Here is a 22,964-nt window from a genome sequence, read left to right on the forward strand (position 1 = left end):
AAATTACAATTTTAATACAAGAAAGTTAACAGGCAAAGAACAAAGTTCATTTATTAAAGATCGGGGATCTTCAATAAATGAACTTTGTTCTAACGGATGAATTAACTTTTTTTTTTCGTTTTCTCATCTTTATGCATTAGCAACACCATTTTTAGTTGAGGACTCAAGTTTTAGAAATTTTGTTTTTATAAACCGTTTTCAAAAAACAAAACAAAAAAAAAAAAAAAAAAGACTTGAATAATTATCTGTTTCATGAAACCTCCATATTTAATTACTCATTAAAAAAAAACTATAATATGTAATTTAAAAGTCTAACAATAAAAATAAAAGTCTAGTAATTGTAAAGAACACGAGCACCAACAATGCATAACATCGCCGAGCATTAAGAGAAATCAAACTTGTATAATCTATTATTTACAGATTCAATCTGTAAATCAACACTCGGTGATTAACAGATTCTACAGTACTATCGCTAGTAGGAAATACTAAATTAAAAAACTCCAACTATAAGCTGAAAAAAAAAATCATAATTATGAAATAAATTTTAATTATGAGTAAAATTAAGATAAATTTAGTAGAAATGAGTAATAATATCACACCACAAGTTTAGTTCTTGTATTGCACAATAGTACATACTACATAATTATAAGCAATAGCAATATAACAATATTACAAACAGAATAAACTTGAAATTTAACTTCTAAATTTAGAAAGTTAAATTTTTCTCAGTCGTGAAGTCGCTCTCTAAATCTATTTTTTATAGCGATATATATATATATATATATATATATATATATATATATATATATATATATATATATATATATATATATATATATATATATCTATGTATGTATGTATGTATGTATGTATGTATGTATGTATGTATGTATGTATGTATGTATGTATGTATGTATGTATGTATGTATGTATGTATGTATGTATGTATGTATGTATGTATGTATGTATGTATGTATGTATGTATGTATGTATGTATGTATGTATGTATGTATGTATGTATGTATGTATGTATGTATGTATGTTATTACAGAGATTTACTTCCGCTAATACTCTTGGCTAAATACGAACGAGGCCTCAAACTTGAAAGACATTTTTTTTACAAAAGATTTTCAATAATAGTATTAAATTTTAATAAGTTAAAGTTGACAAGTTATTAAAGCAAAAAAGTTCCAAACACAGTCCACAACAGACATGTCTACATGTTTAAACATTTATTTTTCAACAATCTCATGCTTCAATAGTTAACTTAATGAAGATTAACTGTGTAGCTCACCTAACACAGAATGATCGCAGTTTTGAACTTTTATGTTCCTTTCGTAACTACACGATCCCATTGCATGATAGTCTACATACAAAAAAAGCTTGTAAAACAAAATAAAATAATATTAAATAAGTTTATAGTGAACTTAAAAAATGTTAAAAAGGGTAAAATCATACTTCTACTTTACGTATTTATCCATAAAACGCTTGTGAAACTCAGAGCGAAGTGTATCGTTTATAAAACCCTTGTTCTAAGTAAAAAACAAAAAAATTAAAATTACAAAACAAGAATTTGAGAACTTGAAGGAATAGAACCTTTAGAGTCCGGCTTTTATCATTAATTTTTTGAATTAATAAGAAAAGCAATTGTTTTTTTGAATATGAAAAGAATTGCATTAAGAAAATGCATTCCAAGAATTGCAATTTTTACAGAAAAAAATTCATTTAAAATGGGAAAAAATTTAACTTTAACTTTAAGTAACAAAACACTCTTAAACAGAAATTATGTAAAAAAATTCATAATTCATTTTTTTTTTAATGTGATTTTTAAGGTGTCCCGAGGAGTCCTTACGGTCTTATCACAGAGCAACGAGGAAGAACATTTAACTAGGAAGTTCAAGCCTCCTTTTTTAAATATGTCACAGATGCATAAGGTCCGAGGTTGACATCTCCATTTTTTATATAAAAATATAATACAAATTAGTATTTTGTATATATATTGTATATATTGTAGCAAGGTAAAGAACTGTTCGACATATCGCTGTTTTATTGGAATAAAATCTTACTTTAACTAGTAAAAAAACTTTATAAATGAAATATTTATAGAGTTTAATTATCTAAAGTATGTACCAAGATTTTTACAAAAAAATAAAACTTTGGTTGAAATAAGCTCCAAGAACATATTATCCAAAATACATTTCACAGTGAAATGAATTTCAAAGATTAAATTCAGCAAGGTAAGCACATCTGGTTAATTCATTAAAAACAACAATTTCAATAAGAAGCCCATTTAACACCTTAACATAAACATAAAACATAAATATTTTGACATTCAAATAAATTATTTTAAAATACTATTATAAAATGTTATGTCTACAGCAGGCATATACTTGAACATACTTTGAAGGTCCTTAGCTTTATCATTAGAAATTTTCGCACACTGGTTTATCGAGGTTGATCATCACGTTAAATTCTAGCTCAGAATCATAAAGTGCGAGGTAAACCTCGCAATTTATGATTCTGAGCTAGAATTTAACGGCTTTAAAAATGGCGAGAAAAGTCACTAAAACTTTGAAAAATTTTTATTGAACCTAAAAGTAATTTGAAATGTAGTTGATATTTTTACTCGCTAAAAAAAGATCCAAATATGTTATCAAAATTGAAAGAAAAGAAAAAAAAGTAAATAGACCACTTTAAACCACTTCTAAATAAAATTTAATTTATATAACTTAATACTTTAGCAGCCAAGGATGGTCGAATTCTTAGACACTTGAAATATTTTGGCCAATATGTATATTATCAATTAAAATTTATTTTAATTTATCGCCAGGAGATGTCAGCATGGGTTCTAATAATGATTTTTACAAGTTAAATAAAGTGTCTAATTTTATGTGGCAACATCCATAACATTCTATGTTTTATTCTATCTTTACTGGTATTTTGAAGAGACTGGTATTGAACTTTTTGAATTAATTGAATTTCGGAGAGATTAGTATTACAAACTTATATAAATATCTTATAATATCTGTAAATATATCTATTATATCTTATATATAATAAGGAAGATTTTGTGAATATGTGCACGCAATTCAATCTTTTAGATCCTGTAATTAAAACATGAAATATATTGATACTATTCATATACTATGAAAGAAAACTTAAATAGTCCTAACATCATAATATTTTGGAAGCAGTTGTAAATGCCATAAGTTTAACTCTTAATAACAAGCTATCTAATTTTATATGCATTTTCGCCTAAGGTGGAAGAAGAATATGCATTGGTTTTACCAATTGCTTTTATTGATGAAGAGAACTCTGCTTTTATTCTAAAAAGATTTCTTTGTTCCTCAAATCCACTTATCAGTAAATGTGGAAAAAAAATTCATGCACAAAGGAAACATTTGATCCAGAAGTCATACAATTTTAAAAATCACTTTACAATCATGTTACAATAGTATCATAGCCAACACCCTTGTGAATACTTAAGCAAATTAGTTTTTGTAAATAAGATGTAAAAAAAATTATTGAATTTTCTCTTTTGTTAAGAACCTGTAATCACTGGTTGCTATACAAAAAGGTATACATAGCACACAGACAAAATTATACAAAAAATTGTTTTCAAGATTGCTTTTAAGGTTACAGTTTTAACTTTTTTTTTACGCTGATTATTTAGTACTTTCAAAAAATATATAATAACTGGTTTCTAAGAGCCCTGGAACTGTATAGCAAAAATTAGTAATTGGCTGTAATTTAAATATAAAAATTAATTTTCAATCAGCCTTTAACATTTAATATCAGTCTAGTTTACAACTTTGGCATTTTAAGAAAGTTGCTCAAGCTTGTTAACTATGCAAAATAAATGTTGCTATGCATTTCAGATGTCCCTAGCAACTAAATAAACAATCTAATAGTGCACTAGATTCCCAGTATAAAAAAAATAGTTATACCAAACCATTGGGAGAAAGCTGCAAGAAGAGGGATTGTTTCTCCAGAAATGCATCGCTTGACAACATATTGTACACACCATATATAAAATCTCTAAAAACTTAATTATTTTAAATCTATTTATCTCACTGTGCTTTTATTCCTTTTTTTTTTAAAACTTTATACAAATTTTGCAAAAGCTCTTTATTATTTTATTTTATATTATGTGATTCCCGCTACCCCATATTAATATATATCCTCTATATTAATATGGAGAGGAATCCTCCATATTAATATGGAGGATTTCCCTCCACATTACTTGATGGAAATTAAAGATAAAACAAGAGTTCTAACCTTAGGCTTGTCATCATCTTTTGCACAATTTTTGAACACAACATCATCATCCCATCTAAATAAGTTTAATCTTTGATTAAAAAAAAAAAAAATTTTTAAAACCAAATCTGATATAAACATCTGAAAACGTCAAATAAAGATAAATTTTAATTTTTTAAATGCTCTGTGATTTTTTTTGAAATATTTATATTTTTATATCTCATCAACAATTTCAGTAAACATTGTTACGCATAAATAAATTACATGTCACATAATAAATTGCTTTGTTAAAAAACCACATGAATGTCAATAAACCCATATGCCAAATATTACAAATGTCAAAAACTATATAACAAATGTACACAAAAATAATATTAAAAAATGTACACATACTACATAAAAAATATCGTGTCATGCTACAAAATAAAATTTATCTCACGATATGTCACACTAAAAAGTCACACTCAATAATAAATAATATCCAGGATGATGTAATAAAGTTATGATATCTTGTAAGCTCACCTCCTCTTTACATTAAAATCCCCTGTCATTTGTTGGTTATTTTGAAGAAGTGGATTTCCTGTAAGAAGATTTTCAGTACGAATTCTTTCTTCTTCTTGACGCTTTTCTTGTTCCTAAAAAAGGAGGTTTAACATTGACAATGGAACAACATGAGCGATTATGCAAATCAACTTACGCACCATTTTCAATAACAAACTATTATATGATAACTATTTTATATGAATAAGAGTTAACAGAGTGTATTGAATAAAACAGATAAAATTGTTTTCAGAGAATAAGAAGTAATCAAGATAAAAGTTTTTAGCATTGAGCTCTATCATGAGATTAAATCAACTTGAACATTTGAGGTAATATCTGTATGAGAATCAAAATTTTAAACACAAAAAACAAACTCCTGTTTTAACCTGCTAAACTAAAAAGTAAATAAATTTGAGAACATTAAAATACTTTTTTCATTAGTTCTTCAGCTCTGTCTCTTTTTATTCTCTGCAGCTCAGCAAGTAATTCAGCAGTATCGTCTTCATCACTAAAATGAAACTTTTTACACAAATCTAACTAAAAATGCACTGACAAATATCAGTACCTTTTTATGCAATATGTCATTGAATCTTATAATTATGTACCTACACACAAAAGTATTTTATCTAACTTTTAAATTTAATCTAAGTTTTATTTAAGTTAACTATGTTACTATGACATGTTACTATAACAATTTTGAAAAGCATTTATTGCAGAAATTACCTGAAATTTAATTAGTGCTACAGTTAGGAAGAAAGAACAAACTTTTTTATTTTTAATTAAATATTAATTAATTTTTAAATATTAAAAATTAAATTAAAAAAAAAAAAAACTAGTTTAATATAGAAAATAAAAAAACAAAAATAAAGAAATGAAGACCATGCTCCAGAACTGTGTAAAGTCCTAGTTGAAATCTTAAACCAGATCCTTTTCATAAAAAAAAAAGATCTATATCTAATTTGATTTATAAAGAAATGAATACTTTTAGGTGTTGAAAGCCAGAGTTACTGAATATTGAATAAAAGTGTGTAAAATCAGTTTAGACTATTATGTCCAAAATTCAATTATGCAATAGTGTCGTGGTAAAGCGCTTGCTTGTAAGAGAGAAGTTCCAAGTATGATTCCCACTAACTCCATGGTAGCTCAGCTCAGCTATTTTTCTACACAGCAGCCTTGTTCATCAATGTTCATGCTCAGCTCAGATTATTTTTCCACATTGCAGTTCATCAAAGTTCATGTTGCACAGTTCAAGAGTTGAGAGAGGGTTGTAACAACATCTTTAAATTAAAAATTAATAGCGTCTTCGACTGCAGTGGCCTCTTTGGCTTGGGAAGGTGAACACTAAAAAGTATTGAAACCATAGTCATTTAAGGGTGGACAGGGGGACTGATTTATTTATAGGAGCTTTTAAAAATGCAAAAAGTTAGATGTAGAACTTTTTTTATATATTATCAGGGGGTTTCTTAAAAGTTTATTTTATTATTATTTATTATTATCAGACTTCAATAGTTTCAGTAAGTTCATGCTATGATCTTACTGAAACATCTGATTCATCTTTAGTATCAGTTTGATCATTGCACTTCTTATTACTACCTTAACGCCTACTGGGATTCATTTCATGATTTTTTTTAAAGATTGTTTCCAACTTGATGCCTTTCACCTCTCTGTTAAAATAGTGCCTCCTTTAAAATCTCCTGGATTCAGGAAGGCATGAGAGCTTTTAATCATATTTATTGGTTTTAAGTAAGGCCTCTTCCAATAGTTTGCTCCTTCTTATGAAGATGGTATTTAAAATAGTAATCTTTTTTTTTTTATCTTTACAACAAGAATATCACTCTGGAGAATTCTGAATTTTTAAATCTTGTATTTTATCTCAGTAATTAGCTTTTAAAGAGTTAAGAAAAATCAAACAATGTCATTAATAAAGGCTAGTCTAACACTTTATCTCTCATGCATGAATCTGATCTTATTGTATCTCTCTTGTCTTTGGGATAATAAGTGAGAGGCAATAAGATCAAGTTCTTTACAATTAGTTCTTGGTAGAACTAATTATAAAGAATTTTCATTTCAATTCAATCTGTCATCCTTACAAGAAACAGGTTATTCCATTATTTGACATCCAAATCATTCCTACATCTGTTGCTATAGTTATTTCCCACTTTAACTCTTCTACAGCTTGCGGTCCAGACAACATTTCTATCATATTCTTTTTAAAAACTCTCTTCAAATCTTGCTTTCCTGCCTGCTAGAAAATGGCACCTGAAACATTTTAATGTGCATGATGGTATTGGCGACACAAGGGTTATTACTTTTGATATACCAAAGGCTTTCTATAAAGATTGGTATGCTGGTCATCTCCATAGAATAAACTAACCTAATGAAAAACCTAAACTTTAATTAAGCTAAACCACAAAGCACGGTTCTTTTGATATAAAAAAAACTAATGGCTAATTTTTAGCTGGTTGAAATTACTAAAGATGATGATAAAATATGGTTAACTTGTCATGTTTCTGTTTGGATGTGAATCTTCTGCACAGGGATGTGGAGTCCCAAAAAGGACTCCGGATTTGAAAGTCAGAAAAAGATTACTTTATCCTAATTTTTGGTATCCAGGAGCTCTAAAAATATAAATAAGTTTATGGACTAATAATAGGAAAAAAATGAAGACTTTTAGGTCAGAGGAACAATCGTTTTTTGAACCCGGAGTCCTTAGGTATAGGTTTTTAAGGCGGCAAGGACTCCAGGCTTAAAAACAATAAGTTTCAAGTCATTAAATCTTATGAACTTTTTTCTTATAGCAGATCATAAGTCAACAATCATGTTTAGAGCTTCTGGACACTACAGACTTGGAAAAAGTAGAGATATAAAGCCGGAGTCCTTTTGGGACTCGGCATCCCTGCTTCTGCATGTTGAAGAATAATGGATTGATACTGTAGCACATGTTATACAGCACAAACTATGCAGTTGTATAGCATAAGATAAGAAACAAATTAAAAAATCACAGAGCAATGCTTATTAATTATCAATATATACAAAAGCTATAGAGGGGTTCTAGTTATATTAAACTATACCAGATAGGAGATTCACTGCCCATGAAGTACTGTATTCTGAGCAATGCCTACATTTATAATGCTATCTATAATGTTACTATACCTATCATCTGACCCTTCTTCATCATCTAATGGGTCATCAGCATCAAGATTTGCAGTAGAAATTTGCTCAACGCGTGGTCGCTTTGAGGATGATGATGATGATAAATTTTCTGGACGTGATTTTTTACTTTCACGAGCTGCTCTCTCTCGGTCAGTTAAATCTCTTTTAAAATCACGACTTCGAAGTTCTTCAGTGGTATCTTGACCAGTTTGCCTTTAAAAAAACATTTTTATTAACAATAGTTTTTTTTTTTTTAATTTTTTAATCTACAATTATCTTAAATAATTGTAGATTAAAAAATTAAAACAACAACTAATGCAGATAAGCAAACAACAACAACAAATTATAATAAAGAAATAAATTTTGACTTTTATCATATAAAAAGAATAATTTTTAGAACAAATACAAGTTGTATCCAGAAACAAATATAGGAAAAAAAATAGTTTTCTTTAACCTGTAAACATAAAAAACTAATCTAAGGCAATATGCATAATGCAAGTGTAATGCAAGTGTAATGCAAGTGTGATGTAGATGATTTTTTTTTTGTAAAGTATTGTAACTAAAATAACCATTAAGTAATAAATAAATAATTAACTAATAAATAATAAAATATTTTAAAAAATTAGTGCTATCATTACTTTTCTAGTTAAGGAAAACAAGTCAGAGCAGCTATTTTTTTTTATTTACTTTGTTTTGAGTCATAACTTGCTTATAACTATATATGATATAAAACAACAAATGTTATTTTATTGTATACTTTAACAACCAACAGATTTTATAAGGCAAGCCAAAGTTGATGTTTCTTTATTTTACTAAATAGTTAATTTTTTTTATTGTATATTTAAATTAAATTTTGGTAAAAAAAAAAAAAATCAAAAAGATTTAGGTCACAGGAACTTATCAATTTTCAACTCAAATTTTTTATTTATAATGGTAGCCTGGGACTTGAAGACGTGGGCCTAATTATATTGGGTTCCTTTGTATTTTTGACTATTTTGTATATTTGACTAAGAAAAAATGTGACCTAAAAAACTCATGTCTAAAACTAACTATATAAATAATTTTGGTAACCTATTATTGGAAAAAAATATAAACACTTGTTTAAAAACAAATTAAGTTTATATTTATTAGGTTAATTATTAAGTATTTATTTAGGCTAATTAAATTTATTGTCTCAAAACCTTTTTGGCAAATAAAAAATTCAAACTAGTGATGCAAAAGCTAATGTCTCACACAAAAAGCTACCCAGACAAGCAACATGTATAGCTCACCATGTGCACTTTAAATAACCATTTCAAGCTCATTTACTTCAACCATGGCTTGGAGATTTTCTCCAATTTGTTTTTGTACCCACTTTTTTTTGCTTGATTTTGTGTAACAAAAAAATTCTTTTGTGTAAAAAGAAACACTATAAAGAACTTTATATAATATTATGATAAAAAAAATTCAAAGACTTATAGTGTATGCAGTATAACGTTGTTGTCATCAGTATATGCAATATAACATCGTTGTTGTCATCAGTGTATGCAGTATAACATACTTGTCATATCAGTGTATGCAGTATGACACAGGGGCGTGGTGACTCTAAAAAGCCCGTGTGGGATTTTTATCAAAAGGCCTATATATGCGGGATTTTACCATATATGCTTGATGTAAAGGCCCATACGAAAAAGAAAAAAAAATGTATATATATATATATATATATATATATATATATATATATATATATATATATATAAAATTAATATTATTGTTTGTAATACTTCAAAATAAAAATGGTAACAACACAATGCAGAGACCACGTTTTTGTTATGATTTTCTTAAAACACAACTTTACCGCTAGGCAATACAATTAGTTTTTTATTGTTTGAAGAACATAGCCTAACACAAATTTAAAAATCAAAAATTTTAATTTTCCTATTACTATATAATGATATATATTTTATTGTACAATAATAAAAAAATTTTTAAATTATGCAAAAATTTTTTTCTAAAATAAATATTGAAAATCTTGAAAAATAAGAAATTCTTTTTATTTTATGAGAAAATTCATTTTAGTTTATGCTTTTGTTTAATTCGGTGTTTTAACTTTTTTTTAACATTTTTGCATAAACTCACAACAGTAAAAATGCCGCTCTTAAAATGGTGTCGTTATTGACATAGTTTAAACATAAAAGTTTTTATAATGTAGTTTCATTTAGCAGTTCATCATCCTTTTTTAAATCTGTCTAAGGACAGGATATTACGGAATGATTTCTTTATTTACATACAATAATATAAACTGTATAAAGATAAAAAACTTTTTTTATTATTGAAGAAGTTTATATCTGTTTCGAAACGTTACAAAAATGCAAAACATGAGTTCGAATTTTATTTATATAAAACGTTTAAAATTTAACACCAAAACATTTTTCTTAAATAAATTAAAACACAATACAATTACTATATAGTAATTGTATTCCGTTTTAATTTATTAAAGAAAAATATTTTGGGGATAAATTTTAAATTAATTTTAAATTAAGTCAAACAATAATAATACCTATTATTATTGTTGGGTCTGCGGACTTCCTTAAATTTATTTTGTCAACATTACGATCGTTAAAAACCGTTTATGGGTTCATTATTTTCTCATGAAAAAAAATATCAAAAGTCTCAAAACATCTACTTTGTTTTCAGAGCAATGTTATTATTATGCAAAATACTAATATAATTGCGCTCAAAGTCGAAGACTTTAAATCAAGTGATTAATAAAATTTAATTTGTGCTTACATAAATATTTTAAATGATTGTAGAATTTCTTTAAAATGTAGAAACAATTAAAATTTTCCAAAAGGCCCATATTTAGATGAAAAAGTGAAAAGCCCATGCGGGAATCCCGCTTAGCCTCTGGGGCCACCACGCCTCTGGTATGACATCATTGTTGTGTATTAAATAGTGCAACTTTTACTGTGCTTGCTTTTAGGACATGCTTTTTTAATCAAAGACTTGGAGAAAAACTCATGCCTAAAATATCCCTACCTTGGCGTTCTTGGTTGAATTTTTTTTTAAAAAATAAAAAAAAAATAAAACTATTTTACATTGATCATTTACAAAAGTTTTTTAAAAAACAATTAAATAATTAAAATCAACACATTAAACTATATAAGACAGTACACACAAACATAGGTATCATAAATTAAAAATTTATAAAAGAATTAACAATTATATATACACATAAAATTATAAATTAGAAGTCCTAATACATTAAGTAGAACAAACAATTTTTGACAAATTTTACAAAAACAAGATTTCCCATACCATTTTAAAATTCATTTTTTGAACACCTTTAGACTATGTGTCGACATTGTTTTGATATCTAGAAAGTTCAACAATGAGCTGGCTCTACATAAATTATTTCTTATATATTTACGCTTTTACGCCATTAATAGATTTAAAAACTTCAGTTAACAAAAACCGCTAATACCTCGGGTATTATTCTTTTATTTTAACTTACCATCCAATGAGAGATCAGATCTTTTCTGAACAATGAAAATAAATTTTAAATATAAGATTGCTATTAGATTTTGAGATTTTATTCAAATCAAAGGGATAAATTAGACAATATAAAAGCATTGAATATGAGGGTAGCCTGTTTTTTTGATAAAAGGTTTCTTATACTCAAGAGAGCAAAGCATTTACTATTTGCTATCCCACACCGACATTTTTAACATGATCATCATAATTTAAATCCTTATTAATTGTAACCTTAAGAAGTTTAATGTTAGAGAAAGTAAAGACATATCAACATTTACAACTAGACCATCACAGCTTTTTTAGTCAACTTGCAGAAATTGAAATTTATCAGGATTTGTAACCATTTTGTTTATAGCTAACCATGAAAGAGTATTTTCTATTTCTAGTAGAAGACAAGAAACAACCTTCTCTATGTTGTTGTCATACACATAGAGAGTGTTATTTTCAGATTTGCATATATTGGAGTTGGATATATTTTTTTATATTAAAATACCTAGTCTTTAACAAATAAGAAAAAATCATTTATAAAAACATTAAAGAAAATTAATCAATACTGAACCTTAAACTACAACAAATTAAACACCTAACCATTCCAAAAACAAAGATCCTAATCTCACCCTTCATTCACAAGCAGATTAGTAAAATACCATAAGCTTTTAATTTGGCTAAAAGCAAGTCGTGATGAATTAAGTCATATGCTTTTGACAGTTCATAAATATAGAACCAACAATACCACCTTTAAACAAACAATAATGAAGAAAAATAACTACGCTTGTTGTGCACTGTATCCTCTCCGAAACCAACACAACATCTTGTATAAACTAGGTTCAATAAACAAATGACATTCATGGCAGAGGCACATGGCAACTACATGGTACATTCTTCCAGCAATATAGCACTTGCGGACCTGCTTGTACTTCTCCAGTGCAACCAGAATGGGAACTCCAAGAAGTTGGCTAACCAAAGTAGACAACCAAATAATTCTTTACCAGTCAGATCAGAAAGTAGTTTACCACCATAGATAAAGATGTTTCTTTAAATATTTCTTTTAATTTATTGGCAGTTTCTTCCCAATTTAGTTCTCACTCTGTGGATTAAAGAGCAGCTGATTTTAACTGCGACTTAGACTTTAAGCTGCAGATTTAAGAACTAAACTGCGATTTAGACTTTAAGCTGCAGCAGCTTTAGCATAAGTTACTTTCCGGTTACTTAACTTTGTCCTGTCCAATGCTCACACTTGGTGTCACAATATTTATTGTCAATCTTGATCATTTTTTTAAAATAGTTTTTTCAATTTTTACTTCAACTGCAAAACTATACATCTTTTTTGTTACTACTTGATGTTTTAAGAAATAAATATCTCATTCATGGGTTCTAAATATTGATCTTTTTTTCTTTCTATGTTTAATTTCTTTCTGTGCCTAATTTTAGTATAAATTCATGCCTTAATTTCTTTTGAAGTAAGTGCCAAATCAACTGGTACGATATTTACCAAATTAATGTTTTACTTCTAATTTTTATTGTACATTCAGCCATATTTCTCAACTTTATTCTAAAATGTTATAAAAGGTCTGGATTAAAGCAATGTTAGAAAAATAACTTTTATATTAAAAAATGTCTACTAAATAGCAAACACATTTGCAGTTTGCACAAAGAACTGTACATAAGATTTTCAAACATCATAACCCTGAACAACCACACCTGAAATTATGTAATTGAGATTGATAAATGAAAAAATTTTAAATACTGCTCATACTTGCCCAGAAATATTTCTATATGTATTGGAACAAGATACCAAATGGGAATAATCGTATTTAAATGGTTTTATTTTTCAAAACCAACATAATATACATACATCAGGGTTTGTTTTGAATAAAAATGCTTAACGCAATAGCCTAATGTGAATTTGAGGTCATAAAATTCTCTTACAGACGTCAACTTTTCTAAATTACTACAATAATATTAAGTACTGCAAAACGAGTTAAATATTGTTTAATTTCTTTTTTATTATTACTATGAGGGAATGTTTATATTTTTTTTAATAATAAATAATTAAATTTAATATCACATTTTAAAAAATGTTTGGTATTAACAAATTTCTTTCCTCTCTCGTCATACGCGTAAATGTATTAAAATATGTTAAATTCTTGAATTTTTAAATGATTATTTCTTAAATTTCTAATTGCAGCTTTGCAACTACAAATAATTTTTTATTTAAAAAAAATTAGCAAGTAACAATTAAAAAAAAATGTTAATTTATTTAATTTAAAATTTTATCATTTTATTAACGATTTTGTTGTGAAAGCAAAGATTATTTTTCCAAACATCGTTTATTAAAACTATATTGCTGTATATATTATTTATTAAAAATTAATCGCTGCAATTTAACTTGCGTTATTAAAAAAAAGAAAAGGTGAACTTATGTTTTGTGCAAATTTTTGATGCAGCTGTTTATTTAAAATTTAATTTTAAGTGAAAAAAAAAATTGTTTAGAATGAAAACCGAAATAACAATTTTTCTTAAGAATAAATAAAATTTAAATATTGAACAATATTTAGTAATATTTTTAAATAAATTTGACAGTTAAGTCACACACCCAAGCATTAACTTTAATTTTAATAAACTTAAATTAATTTTTTAAATCAAAATTAAATTATATATTTTTTAAATCTAAATTAAATTATATTTTTTTTTTGTCAGAATAAAATTGTATATTTTTATTAAATTAGTTTTAAATTAAATCATATATTTTTTATCAGAATTAAATTATTTATTATGATCTTTGCTTCAAACTTAGAGTATTAGTGTTTTCCAAGCAAAAAAATCAATCATTAAAATTAAATAAAAACACAATAAAAATTAATTTTTAATTTTATTTGAGTTTTTTTCATTAGTAAATAGTGCTTATATCTAACATAACTGTCATTTAAACTTTGGTAACAAATATTTTTAGATAATCACCATTCAAAAGTAAATATGGTTTTTCTAAAAATTAATTACTTCTTTTATCTTACTGCTTATAGAATAATTTAAAAGTTAAAAAATGATAAAAAGTTGCTTAACCAATATCGCTTACTGCTTACATAAAATCGCTTAAGGCATATGTAAATCGCTCTACGTGTAACGCTTTAAAACAAGGCTTGCAGTTTAGTAAATACCCTTTTTGTGATGTCACACACGTAACAAAAAACAATGAGAAGTTTTATTTGTGAACAAATAAAATGTATTCTTTTAAAATATTTTTAGTTATAAACAAAAAGTATTGAAGAAACAAAATAAAAAATAAAAATTAATTATATTGTAGTAATATACCTAAAAAAAATTAAAACAAAGTTTGGTCACACATGTAACATAATTTTATAGTTAATGTTATATGTGTGACATTTAATAGATAAGAATATTAAATTTTTATTATGAAATATTTATTATGAAATTTATTAAGATATTTATTATGAAATTAAGATTATTTAAATATATTAATTAAATTATTAAGATATTTTATTTATAAGATATATTATTAAGATTATTAATTAAATTATTAAGATATATTTATTAAATTATTAAGATATTTATTATGAAATTATTTATTATTCTGAGAAAATATTTTTTACACCACTACCGCATACCTACATTGTTTTTTTTATGAAGCGAGCGCTTTACCACTACACCACTACCGCATACATACATTGTTTTGAATAAAAATGCTTAACGCAATAGCCTAATGTGAATTTGAGGTCATAAAATTCTCTTACAGACATCAACTTCATTTCAAAGACATCAACTTTTTTAAATTACTACAATAATATTAAGTACTGCAAAACGAGTTAAATATTGTTTAATTTCTTTTTTATTATTACTATGAGGGAATGTTTATATTTTTTTTAATAATAAATAATTCTTAAAATTATTCTAAATTTTCTTTATTAAATTCAACAAGAAAACGACTACCTAGTATTTTGAAAGTTATTTTCAGTTTGAATTTGCTTGTAAAGATCCAATATGCGGTAGTGGTGTAGTGGTAAAGCGCTCGCTTCATAAACGAGAGGTTCCGAGTTTGATCCCCATCACGCCCCTGGTAGTACCGCGCTCAACTTTTTTCTCCGCGCAGCGGCCTTGTTTGTCAAGGTTCGTGTTTCGAAGTTATAGAGTTGAGAGAGGGTTATAACCACTATTAAGTAGCCTCCTCATCTGTAGTGGCTTTATCGGCCTTGAGGAGGTGAATAACAAAAAAACAAAAAAAAAAAAATTAAATAATTTTATAAATAAATGATTTTAAGTTCTTTGTAAATTTAATAGTTTGCTGTTTTAAGTTTAGGTTAATATATAATGAAAATGTCTGGAGCTGAGAAATTGAAAATTTTTAAAGAAAAACAAAAAGCTGAAAATAATTTTTCTTAGATTCTCCTTTTATTATAAAAAATAAAAGGATTGAGAATCTAAGAAAAATTAAAGCAGCAAAAATGAACAGTACAGAAAAGGATTAATATAAAGAAGAAAATTGAATACGAAAACAAATTAGTAGACAAAAAATTAAAGACCAATTAAATGAATCAATATCTTCAAGTTTAAATAATTGCAGTCCTTACCAATGTAGTCACACATTTGGAAAAGCTTTATCAAAATCAATAAGAGCACTGCCAAAATCTCAAACTAAACATAAAGTTGTTGTGCAAAGTTTAGCTAATAATGTCGGGTTTATTTTAAACAATATAATTGAAAAAAAAAAAAAAGTTTTCAAGTGATATTAACGAAAAGAATAAGTTAGTAATTCATTTTTATTACAGAGCAGACATTGCCTTCATAATGCCCGGTCTAAAAGATGAAATAACAGGGTGGGAAAATAGAAAGGAAAAAAAGCTGAGAAAATATTTTTTGACAATGTTTTTGAGAGAAGCTTGCTCTATTTTTCAATCAACCTATGGAGAGATAATGCCTTTCTCTACGTTTTGTAAACTAAGGCCTAAAAATATACTTCTTTTACAAAAAACACCTGCAGACCAGTATAAATGCAAACTGCATGAGAATTTTCAGTTATTACTTACTATTAGTTATGCATGAGAATTTTCATTTATTACTTACTATTAGTTATGCATGAGAATTTTCAGTTTTATCATGAACTATTATAGCTGATACATGCTTTAGCATTATGTATCAGCTATAATAGTTCATGGTGGTTAGACAACTTTTAATTACAATCAAAAAATGGGTGCAAAGGAGAAGTAATAAAGGAATTACTATCTACTTTATCTAAATTTCAGGAACATGGTTACATAAAAAGAGTTCAAGCAGCTGAACTTGAAAAAGACAAGAGAATTGCAGGGAAAAGAGTTCTTCAGGTGGATTTTGCAATGGCATATGTTTCCAAATATCAAAATGAAGTACAAAGTGAACAGTGGAGTAGAAACACTTTTCAAATTTTTTACTGGTGCGATATTTAGCAATAATAATTGCAAAACATATCTTATCTGTTCAGACACCAGAGACAAAAGCAAATATAGTGTTTATTGCTTTATTGGGTAATTATATGAGATCCTAATGTCTGAAAACTGTAATAATGATACTGAAACTATTTTTAAAGATGGCCCATCATTTTTTTTAAATCAGAATTTAAAAATAAGTTTAAGATGAAATAACTCAACCAATTATCTTTGCATTATAAAAAAATTTGAGTGGAAATATTTTGTAACAACCCATGGAAAGGGGGTTGTAGATGGTGTTGGAGAAAGAGCTAAGTCTCTTGTTCAAATGAAATGCATGAGCGAAATTGAGAAAATGTGCGTACAAATGTCTATGGATTTTTTCATTGTTCTTAAACCATTAACGACAGCTACTAATATTCTCTAATATTTGCAAAGATGAAACCATTAGTAAAATACGTGGCTGGATAGCTCAGTTGGTTAGAGCATCAAACGGGAAGTTAAAACCCGGACTGTTGTACGATACGGGTTCAAATCCTGCCACCGCCAACTCAGAGCTTGAGTAGTACTTCTGTACGCAAAAATGTTGGTCAATAACGGACGCTACTTTGGATTAGTCTTAATGACTATTTGTGGCTGTTCCTATGCTAAGCTAACAATATCTTCAGATAAAAATATTGTATAGAAAAACATAGCATGAAAATTCAAATGAAAAAAAAAAAAGAATAAATGAAAAAAAATAGACAACAAAAAAACTTGGTTAGAAGTCAAAAAAATACTGGGAATACTAAAAATTCATCATGTCAATGCTTTCAATGAATACTAGTCATTTTTCAAAACAAGTGACTCAAAGTCATCTGATTTTAAAATAAACTAAATAAATGACATAATTACTCAATCTCCAGAAATGGCTATTAATGATCGGTGTCTTATGCAGAACAATGAAACTATGTACCCTGATAAAATAAAACTTAAAAAGTTGAAACTTTAATAAAAAACTATAAAACAAAATTGCCACTCAGTTCAATCTTTATTTCAGCTATGTTAATATAGTAAATATTAAAAAAATTGCTTTATATTTATTAAATTACTAAAAGTTCTTACAGTGTCACACACGTAACATTAAAGTTTATCATTTATTTTTATGAAGTTGGTGAAATTATGAAAAACAAATGTATTTTTTATAAACATGAACATGTTGTCTAAAGCGTAAAAAAAAGTCATTAAACTTATCATAGCCAATTAGCAGAAAATTTTAATCAAAGTTTAAAAATCAAATTAAAAGTTTATTATTTAATATCAGGCACATCTTCTACTATAAGAATAGCAATATATATCTTGCATATCTGTAGTAAACTATTTTTTATGGCCCCTTATATTGGAGAATACTTGTACCAGAGTCGCACACATAACATGAGAATTGCCCTGTATCAAAAATTAAATCAAAACTAAAGTTAAATTTTTTTTTATAATGCAAGTTGAGCGCAGCAATTATTTTTTAATAAATGATATATACAACAATATAATTTTAATAAATGGTGTTTGGAAAAAAATCTTTGCTTTCACAACAAAATCGCTAATAATATAATAAACTTTTAATAAATAAAGTAGATAAATTAATGTAATTTTTTCATTTGTTACCCTCTAATTTTTTTAAAATAAAAAACCATTTTTAGTTACAAATTTTTTAAAGATAATCATTTAAAAAAATTTAACTTATTTTAATTCCTTTATAAAATTGTTGAGAATAAAATTTGCTTATATCAAAAAAAAATTTAAATGTAATATTATACTTAACTATTTAATATATAAAAAAAAAAAAATAGTAATAGTAAAAAACGAGTTTAATAATATTTTGTGGTAATTAATATTATTGCAGTAATTTAAAAAAGTTAATGTCTTTAAAAAATAAAAAAATAAAGAGAATTTTATGACATCAAATTCACATTAGGCCAATGTGTTAAGCATTTCTTATTTAAAACAAGGCCTGCATACATACATACATACATATATACATACATACATACATACATACATACATACATACATACATACATACATACATACATACATACATACATAATAACAAACATAACATAAACATCTACAAAAAAGACTGCTTAATGTTCTTTACAGAACAGAGCAATAATAAATTAAATGTATTACATACATACATGCATACATACATTCATGCATACATTCATACATATATACATACATACATGCATGCATTCATGCATTCATATATACATACATACATACATACATACATACATACATACATACATACATACATACATACATACATACATACATACATACATACATACATACATACATACATACATACATACATACATACATACATACATACATTCATACATACATACATCCATCCATCATTCCATACATACTTACATATACATACATACACATATATAAACAAACATATTCTACAAAAAAGACTGCTTAATGTTCTTTACAGAACAGAGCAATAACAAATTAAATTAGTAGAAAATCACTTAACAATTTTTTTAATTTTACAATGTTTTATTAATAAAGACTCATCAGAAATCTTTATCTTTTGATAATCTCATCAATAACAGGGCAGAGAAGGCTAAAGTTTATTTTTCAATGCTACTCAGTATTTGGCAAATAGATCTGATTCGTATTCAGTTTGGAGAAGCTTTCAGACAGATAAAAGAAATGTCTGTTGGTAAAGAGGAGCTGCTATAATCTAGACCTTTTATAACAAAAGATCACCTTTTATAATAAGACAATCTTTTGTTACAAAAGGTCTGTATTAAAGCTACTTCTCTTTATATACAGTTATTTCTTTTACCTGTCTGAGAGTTTCTCTCATTCTTAATTACTAATCTAAAGCTTTAGGCTAAATTGAGTAATGAATTTTAAGGCTGTTGTTTAATTATCAACAACAAACTAGCTTACATAAAAATTATTGATAACGTTATTTAAATCACAATAAATAGGTATGCCGAAATTGCTCTTTTATGGAACAGAATTTTGTGCTAAAATTCTATGCCACGTTTCTTAAAGTCTACATTTAGTTAGTAAGGAAGAATTATGTTTTCTTATATTTCTTTTCAGAATTATATATTTACATAGATTTTTAAAAAATAGAATTAAACTTTAATACTATGAGTCTTTTGTTTACAATTACGAATTTTTTATGTGGATTTATTGACATTCAAAACTTAGCTGAACTGCTTCTTGCCCTTAGTACATGCTGAAGATATGCTCCTTTTTTTTTCTAACCTATTCTTTTTTTTAAGTTTACACATTTTCAATGGAAATGCCAAATTCTACTAATTTATTTTTTGCAGCACTCTTAGTACCTAAATTTCATTTTTCCGCCTTAAATTTGGGAGACAGGGAGGATGGAAATATATTTGATGTATCTTGATAAATATAACAATTTGATTATATTTAGTCAAATAAAATGAGTAAAAAGGTTTCACGTAAGAAGAAAGGTAATATCAGCTAGTTAGCTAAACTTATCAAGCCCTTTTAGTTAGTATATTGATTTTTATTTAGTGATCTATAAATAAGTCAGTATTCTTATATTCAGTTTTTTTTAAGTATTTCAGTATTCAGTTACATTTTTAAAATAAAGACTGATTATTTAAATATAGATTATAGTATAGCTATTTGCAATTGTTTTACAACATCTTTTTCTCTCACATTTCTTTACAGTTTTCTACTTCAGTATTTACATTAAGTACTTTTTATTTCTGTTTCTTACTGACAATAGTGTTTTTAATAATTTTATATTGTTGCAAACAAGGTTGTTAGTTTTATTTCTCTTATTATTTTATTGTTTTTATCCCACTTGATAATTTGATGAAAATCAGTTTAGCATAGTGTTATCAATATCAATGGTGTTATTTTTTTTTACTTTTTGACAATCTTAAAAACATTTAAGCTGCATGGTATGTAAATGCTTTATATAACAGTTACAATATTTCAGCTTTACTTGTAATTTTTTGAATAAACTTTTTGAATATCTTTTTTAGATGATTTCATGCAACTCAATAAAATAAACATTGATGATTTTAATTTAGATATTTGGTTGTTTTTTTTTTGTAACTTTAAATAAGTTATTAAGATCAAATCTTTTAAGATTATTAAGATAAAAACATATTTTCTTCCTTTTTTATTTAGTTATTTTCAGTGAACTTCTTGCAACATCTTGCAATGGTAAATAATGTTAATTATAATTTTAAGATTGGATAAATTGTTATATAAATTTGGAAATTATTAAAATTACAATTTATCTTGTAACCTTAATCTAGTTACATCTAGTTATTGTAAGAATGTAAATTTTAATATTTTGATTTAATGATCAAGTATATAAATTTAAATATTGGTAACATTTTTTTTTTCTTCGTAATCTTTAGTTGGGCCTCCTGCTAGCACTGGTAAGTTGGTAAATTTTAGTGTTTTTTGATTTAATGATAAGTTGTCTAGGATTTGACTTTTTTTTTTAATATTTTGTTGTGTCTACTCCTGCTACCACTTGTAAGGTTACATGTTATAACTTTAAAAAATGTTTATAAACTTATTTTTGCACAAATCAAAATTTAATAAGTTCTCAAATAGGCCGCTGTTAAAATAGATTTTTTACATGCATATATATAAATAAATAAATAAATACATAAATATATATATATATATACACACACACACACACACAGGCATATACACATTTTTCTTATAAAATTAACATATGAAAATTTTATATAATATCGCTCTCCGTACCCTGGACCAAAATAAAACTGATTAAGAAGCTATGACAATCAAATGAAAAAGTTTTAGCTTGCTGCTGATACCATAGTAAGAGATTTGATGTTTTTACAATCTGAATTTGTGATAATGAGTTTTAATTGTTTGAATATGTGATAAGTTATCATAATATTACATATGTTATTTAAATATTATATAGTTTTTATAAAAAAAGTTTAGATACAACAAGTGGTTTGACTTTCTATTTGAATAAGCAATGCAAGTGGTGTGACTTGCAAAATAAGTATTGCAAGTGGTGTGACTTGCAATTCTTTGATAGACTGCTCTGACTTATATTCTCGTTATGTCTATATTCTCGTCGACAAAGATTATTGCTTATATTCATTAATGGGATTTAAAATTTTAATCACTTACTAGAAGCAAGACATTAATTAACTAAAATTTGTATGTCATGATATTTTTATTTAAAAAATGTTTTTAGGTTTGAGAGGGCTGAAACACCCTTTACTCTAAAAAATGATTACTTGGATGCATCTTGCAATTTGGTAAAATATGGTAAAAATTACAAAGAAACTTTTTTATGGAAAAAATATGCATTTTTAAGAATAAAGGTAATAATTTAGCACTCTCTCTAGCCCCCTGGATACATAAAGTCGCTTGAGGCTATTATAAATTTATAGCCCACTGTTACACCTATCTTTTGATACCAAGATATAGCCATTTGGTTAAAGATTAACAAATTTATAACAATTTAGTTGAAGAAAAACTTTAATTTGACCACAATTTCTTTAACAAATCTATATATATCAAAAACTTGCTACTAAAAACCCCATAACTTTTTGTAAAAAAAATATGGAATTTTTAGTAACTCAAAATTTGAAAAAATAATATTATAAATACAATATAATAATAATAATAATAATAATAATAATAATAATAATATATAATGATAATAAATACAATAAATAAGACTTTGAGCTAATATAATTAAATTATTACCAAATTGAATGATAAAAGTACTAAATAAAATTTCCAAAATTTAAAGTTTTTTGGAATGCATTACTTTAAAACATTAAATTGCCGAATCTACATGATACAGTTAAAATACTAAATAATATATATATTTTAGATATAACCTTGTTTTAAGCTTTGTATGTGACGGAAGATCTCTACTTGAATACTGCTTTGACAAAACTGACAAATTTCCTTCAGATTTTTGAGTCCCACCCCTGGCAGGATCAAAAGTTGGTCGTGCTGCTGTTGTCATAATTTGTTATAGCTTATGTATTAATGAATATAAAACAATATGTGAAATTAAAA

General features: G+C 26.1%; 1 protein-coding gene across 2 annotated transcripts; it reads right to left on the bottom strand.

The window, feature by feature from the left end:
- Nucleotides 1-1,127: 1,127 nt before the first annotated feature.
- Nucleotides 1,128-22,964, bottom strand: LOC100215523 (spliceosome-associated protein CWC15 homolog). Of its 2 annotated transcripts, none has more exons than XM_065788361.1 (7): nucleotides 22,781-22,964; nucleotides 7,951-8,163; nucleotides 5,227-5,305; nucleotides 4,780-4,892; nucleotides 4,279-4,333; nucleotides 1,459-1,532; nucleotides 1,128-1,366 (listed from the first exon to the last, which is right to left on the bottom strand). In XM_065788361.1, exons 1-6 carry the CDS (start codon nucleotides 22,909-22,911, stop codon nucleotides 1,461-1,463), a joined length of 663 nt encoding a protein of 220 aa, XP_065644433.1. In that variant the 5' UTR covers nucleotides 22,912-22,964; the 3' UTR covers nucleotides 1,128-1,366; nucleotides 1,459-1,460. The 2 variants fall into 2 exon arrangements, with proteins under 2 accessions (XP_065644433.1, XP_065644434.1); XM_065788362.1 differs by having other exon boundaries at nucleotides 1,218-1,382.

This window comes from Hydra vulgaris, chromosome 01 (assembly GCF_038396675.1).
Source record: "Hydra vulgaris chromosome 01, alternate assembly HydraT2T_AEP".
Taxonomy (NCBI): Eukaryota; Metazoa; Cnidaria; class Hydrozoa; order Anthoathecata; family Hydridae; genus Hydra; species Hydra vulgaris.

Coding starts and splice junctions, on each gene's coding strand:
- LOC100215523 (XM_065788361.1), bottom strand. CDS start 22,911: ATGACAACAGCAGCACGACCAACTTTTGATCCTGCCAGGGGTGGGACT. Junction 8,164..22,780: donor CATACAAAGCTTAAAACAAG/GTTATATCTAAA, acceptor GTTTTTTTAAAG/GCAAACTGGTCAAGATACCA. Junction 4,893..5,226: donor CTGAAGAACTAATGAAAAAA/GTATTTTAATGT, acceptor CTCCTTTTTTAG/GAACAAGAAAAGCGTCAAGA.